Genomic DNA, 2,787 nt, shown 5'->3' on the forward strand with positions numbered 1-2,787 from the left:
GTAGCGATGAATCGTTTTAGCGCGTCAATGAAAGCACCTGTTGAGAGGTCTCTTACCAACTCCATCCATACAGCCTTTGTGGCGAAGCATATGAAAACGCTTATGTAATCAAGAAATGGTGATAGAGAAACAATGCTGCTCGAACTCGGGACGCAACTATTGGCCTGCAATGCAGTGTACTCCAGCCAAAGTTGCGCTCTTTGTACTAAGCGAATAAGCAGTTGAGTTCCATGGTGAATATCTGCGGCTGTCAGTTGCGAAGATCTTGGCGATTTTTGAATCTTGACAAATTTGCTGACGTGCCCAAAAATCTGCTTCCAAATGAATTAATGCACTTGAAAGAAAGCGAAATGTCATTGTGGTCATGTGCGGCAAGCAACACCTTTTGTCGAAATTCTGGGAGTTTTGGTTTGTGGCACACACATTCTCGGGCAGCTGCCCTCCAATTATCGCAAAAAATGATCGGCCGTGCATCCAAAGTGTAGATTCTAGAAGTTCCTGGGGGTAGCTCCTTGTGATAAAATGTCAGCCTGACTCATTGCTGTCGGAACATAGTGCCACCGCATGCCCTCCGTTAATTGATGTATGGTGGAAATTCGGTTAGCGACAAATACGTTAAACTTTGCTGGTTCTTCTCGAAGCCACGAGACGACAGTGGAGGAATCTGACGAGCAACGAAATGAACAGTTAACAAGCCTCATTTTTATAAACTCACCCATGAGTTGTGCAATCATTGTTGCTGCACAGCGTTCCAGCTTGGGCACGGTAATAGTCTTCAGTGGAGCGACACGAGCCTTCGAACACAACAGGTACACTTGTACGTTGCTATCCTTGGCTGAGCGTGTATAAACCCAAGCCTCAAAAGCTTCAAGCCTTGCATCGCAAAATGCATGAATTTCTGTAATAGCCCCAGGCTGCAAGACGTAACGAGGAAATGATAGATGCTGTGTGTCTGCAAACCCGTTGCAAAAGGCAGACCAGGCGGTGTTTAACAATTGCGGTAGACTGACATCGCACTCAAGCTTATCTCTCCACATCCGTTGCAGCAGAATCTTCGCCTTGGTCAGCGTAGGGCCAATTAGTCCAAGGGGATCGTAACAGCGAGCTAGAGTAAACAACGCAGAGCGTTTTGAGTTTTTACCGAGTTCTCGTTGTGGCACAAATGAAAATAACAGCTTGTCCTTGACCGAATCCAAGATTATTCCCAGAGCTTTGGTGATGTCACTACCATCGTCAAACTTAAGGAAACTTTCCTTGCCTACATCAGGAACATCACGAAGGATGCCTGGACTATTAGAGCCCCACTTAAACTTAAAGTTTCCTTGACCAAGGAGGCTAGTTGTTTGCAGTTTGATATACAGTACTTCTTCCGTCGAATCGCCTCCAGCTATTAAGTCATCTACGTAGAGGTCTCCGTGCACTGTTTCTGCACCAATGGGATAAGTCGAGGATTCGTCAGCTGCGAGTGGGTGCATGGCTCTTGTGTCCAGAAATGATGCAGGCTTAGTTCCATAAGTCGTGTCTAACTTATAAATGCGAAAGTTTTCTTGAGAAGACTCACACCACAATATGCATTGGAGCATGTTATCCGGTGGAGTGACGCGAACACACCTATACATCTTACAGATAACCCCAGTAAGTGCTATAGGAAAAGTACCTAATCTAATAATAATAATAAAAAGTTTCGACTGAATAGTTGGGTCTGCAATGAGTAGGTCGATTAGCGAAAAGCCCGAAGTAGTGGATACAGAGCCATCAAAAACCACTCTCAGCTTTTTTATGATACTACCATCCTTGATGACGCAATGATGTGGCAGAAAATACTTGCATTGTTGAAAAACCTCGTTGGTAACTAGCGACATGTGGTCCAGATATTGCTTTATGAAATTAATATATTCTGTTTTAAGATCAGGGTTATGAGCGAATTTTCGTTCAAGACTTTCGAAGCATTGACGACCTTGCAAATAGGAGTCTCCAAGGGCCTACACACCGCGCTTCATGGGCAGACGAACTAAGTATTCGCCTGATGACAATCGCGAATAATTTTCGCGGAAGTGGGCTTCGCAGTCGAGATCTTCTTGGGAGGCCTTAGAGATCGACTCGAAGTTGTGCCCGATTTCCCAGGACTGACGCACTAAATCTTCTACAGGAGTGCCGGCAATAATATCATTGGAGGACTTCCGTCGCACCACAAATGAGGACAGTTTTGGAGCTTGTTGTACACCTCCAGATAGCACCTATTCGAATCGTGTTTTCTGAAGCAGTGGTGAACCAGATGCAAAGCGTATCTGCCCCACACATAGCAGACCGAAGATTAGTACTGCTCCGATGAGCAGATCAATTCGCTGCGGCAAGCACCGTTGCCGTTTTGGTCCAATTGGACCAAAATTGGTAGCTTCATTTTCCTTTGGTAGTTTGGTTGGTTTGTTGAAGCTTTTGGTAGGCAAAAATGTTTTGAAAAGTCAATCAAAATGAGTACTAAAATTTGTTCACTTACTTTGCGTTTACACGTTGAAAACATTGCTTTCACTTGCTGACACGTATAAGTTTTCTTTGTTTCTTCCAAATTTTACTAAGCACACAATTTTCTGCGAACAAAAACTGACTTCCCAAAGCTATGATCGATCAGCTGTTGAAATTGAACAAAAATTTGCCTATCGTCTTGAAAGAAAAATTGGTGATAGGCAATTTGCAAAGTTGGAGTGTATGCAAATTGAAACAAAATTTGTAATTTTTTTATTGAAATGCATAAAATCTCAGATTTTGTTTTTTCAAACATAAAACTTT

General features: G+C 43.3%; 1 protein-coding gene across 1 annotated transcript in view; it reads right to left on the bottom strand.

Annotated features, from left to right (window-relative positions):
- The window catches only part of LOC118739742, a 1,924-nt gene extending 449 nt beyond the window's left edge, over nucleotides 1-1,475 (bottom strand). The window contains exon 1 of the mRNA XM_036471253.1: nucleotides 716-1,475. Coding sequence (XP_036327146.1) covers nucleotides 716-1,475 — 760 coding nt within the window. The remainder of the gene's footprint in view (nucleotides 1-715) is intronic.
- Between the last annotated feature and the right edge of the window lie 1,312 nt (nucleotides 1,476-2,787).

The sequence above is a fragment of the Rhagoletis pomonella genome, unplaced genomic scaffold, assembly GCF_013731165.1.
Source record: "Rhagoletis pomonella isolate Grant_MI unplaced genomic scaffold, Rhpom_1.0 Rhpom_scaffold_00005, whole genome shotgun sequence".
Classification (NCBI taxonomy): domain Eukaryota; kingdom Metazoa; phylum Arthropoda; class Insecta; order Diptera; family Tephritidae; genus Rhagoletis; species Rhagoletis pomonella.